We start from the raw sequence: 1,493 nt of genomic DNA on the forward strand, positions 1-1,493 counted from the left end.
TAACAATTATAAATAAACAGTAATAATAATATTCTGTCATTTTTTGGCCTATTTTCCTAACCTGAAGAGTGATTTTAAGAACAGTAAGGTGGTTGATGATGATAGCAGTCTCCTTCTCATGAGGTTCTTCTTACCAGCAGAACCACCTTTCTCTGTCAGTACATCAAGGACTGACTGATACTTGACAAATAAATCGAGCAACAGGTTACAGGAAGCATCACTGAGAAGGAGAGAAAGAACATTTTAAAAGAAAGAACATTAAAAAAATTAAAGATACAATTCTTACTTGCTTATATACATGTACATGTACTTACCTGACTCCTTCAATACTAAAAGTATAATCCAGTGCTACCTATTCATGTACATATCATTGTAATTAAAGGGTATACACATGACACTGTATTGATCGATATACCTCATATATCTCCAGTAGCAGAGCAGCTGTTAAATGATTCTTGGAGCCAACACTTGTTGTCATTAGGTAATCTCCTGATTTATCCTAATTAAGCACATGCACATAACAAACGTTTTAAATGTGACACTGACTAGTTCAAAATCATCAAGATCACACGTGGAGAGACGTCTTGAGATTGACCGCAAGATTTTCTTTAATCTCTTGAGATGACTGACTTGCTCCACCCCCTTCTCCTCCCATTCAATGGACCTAAAAGTAATTTCATAATAACAATCAATATAAAATATAATCTTGCTCTTCAATTCCTCTCTCTTACTGTTTAGTACAGAGCTGCAAGCAGTTCAATAAGTCCGACAATGGCTCCCTTTTAATATAAGAGTCACTGCTCTCATTCCTTGCTATACAGGAGGAGAGTTTGAGTGGCGGCAGTAGATCTTCATCATCTTCATAATAATGCTTAGCGAAGTGATCCAGGAGGAGGTCCAGTATGTGTCCTGAGAGCTTTGCATTAGAACTGAATGTGCTTGACAATGACTAGTGAACAGCGAAGAGGAGAATAGATTGTATATAATTGTATTATTATGTAGAGTGATTTATTGGAGGTGATAAAAATTCATTGTAAAATCTTTCACAAATTATATAAATAAAGATACATATTGTATGATAAAAAAGTACAATGTACATGTATATATGTATAATGAATTAATATACCTCATATAAAGTCAGTCTGACAGGTTCTTGATGAGTAAAACTACGTCTTAACATACCTACAATACAATACAGTGATGATTAGTGCAGTACCTGTCATGTGTGTGTTAATATCTTACTGAGTATCTCCAGGCATATTGATTCATTTGATGACCTTCCTCCACTGCTTGTATGGACCTCAACTAGCGTCTGTACAAAGTCACATGACAGTCACATGATCCGTAAGCTAACCTGTGATTGCGATGAATAGGAGAAGTCATCTTGACTTCCTGCTGAATCAAGAACCTATATGTGGAGGAATCCTTAGTATTTTGAGTAACTTTAAAAATTCATAAAAAATCTACACTTGATCGGAATTAGCTCAAACTTT

At 35.1% G+C, this 1,493-nt stretch overlaps 1 protein-coding gene across 1 annotated transcript; it reads right to left on the bottom strand.

Annotated features, from left to right (window-relative positions):
* Positions 1-61: 61 nt before the first annotated feature.
* On the bottom strand, positions 62-1,408 carry LOC109592717 (Fanconi anemia group I protein-like; the record flags this gene model as incomplete). The annotated part of the gene is made up of 8 exons (XM_020008100.1): positions 62-220; positions 315-352; positions 416-499; positions 547-664; positions 732-949; positions 1,127-1,182; positions 1,243-1,312; positions 1,355-1,408. Coding segments are annotated over 8 exons (797 nt in total), but the record flags the coding sequence as incomplete, so codon positions are not given.
* Positions 1,409-1,493: the final 85 nt, after the last annotated feature.

Source organism: Amphimedon queenslandica, unplaced genomic scaffold (assembly GCF_000090795.2).
Source record: "Amphimedon queenslandica unplaced genomic scaffold, v1.1 AMPQUscaffold_4176_Cont23841, whole genome shotgun sequence".
Classification (NCBI taxonomy): domain Eukaryota; kingdom Metazoa; phylum Porifera; class Demospongiae; order Haplosclerida; family Niphatidae; genus Amphimedon; species Amphimedon queenslandica.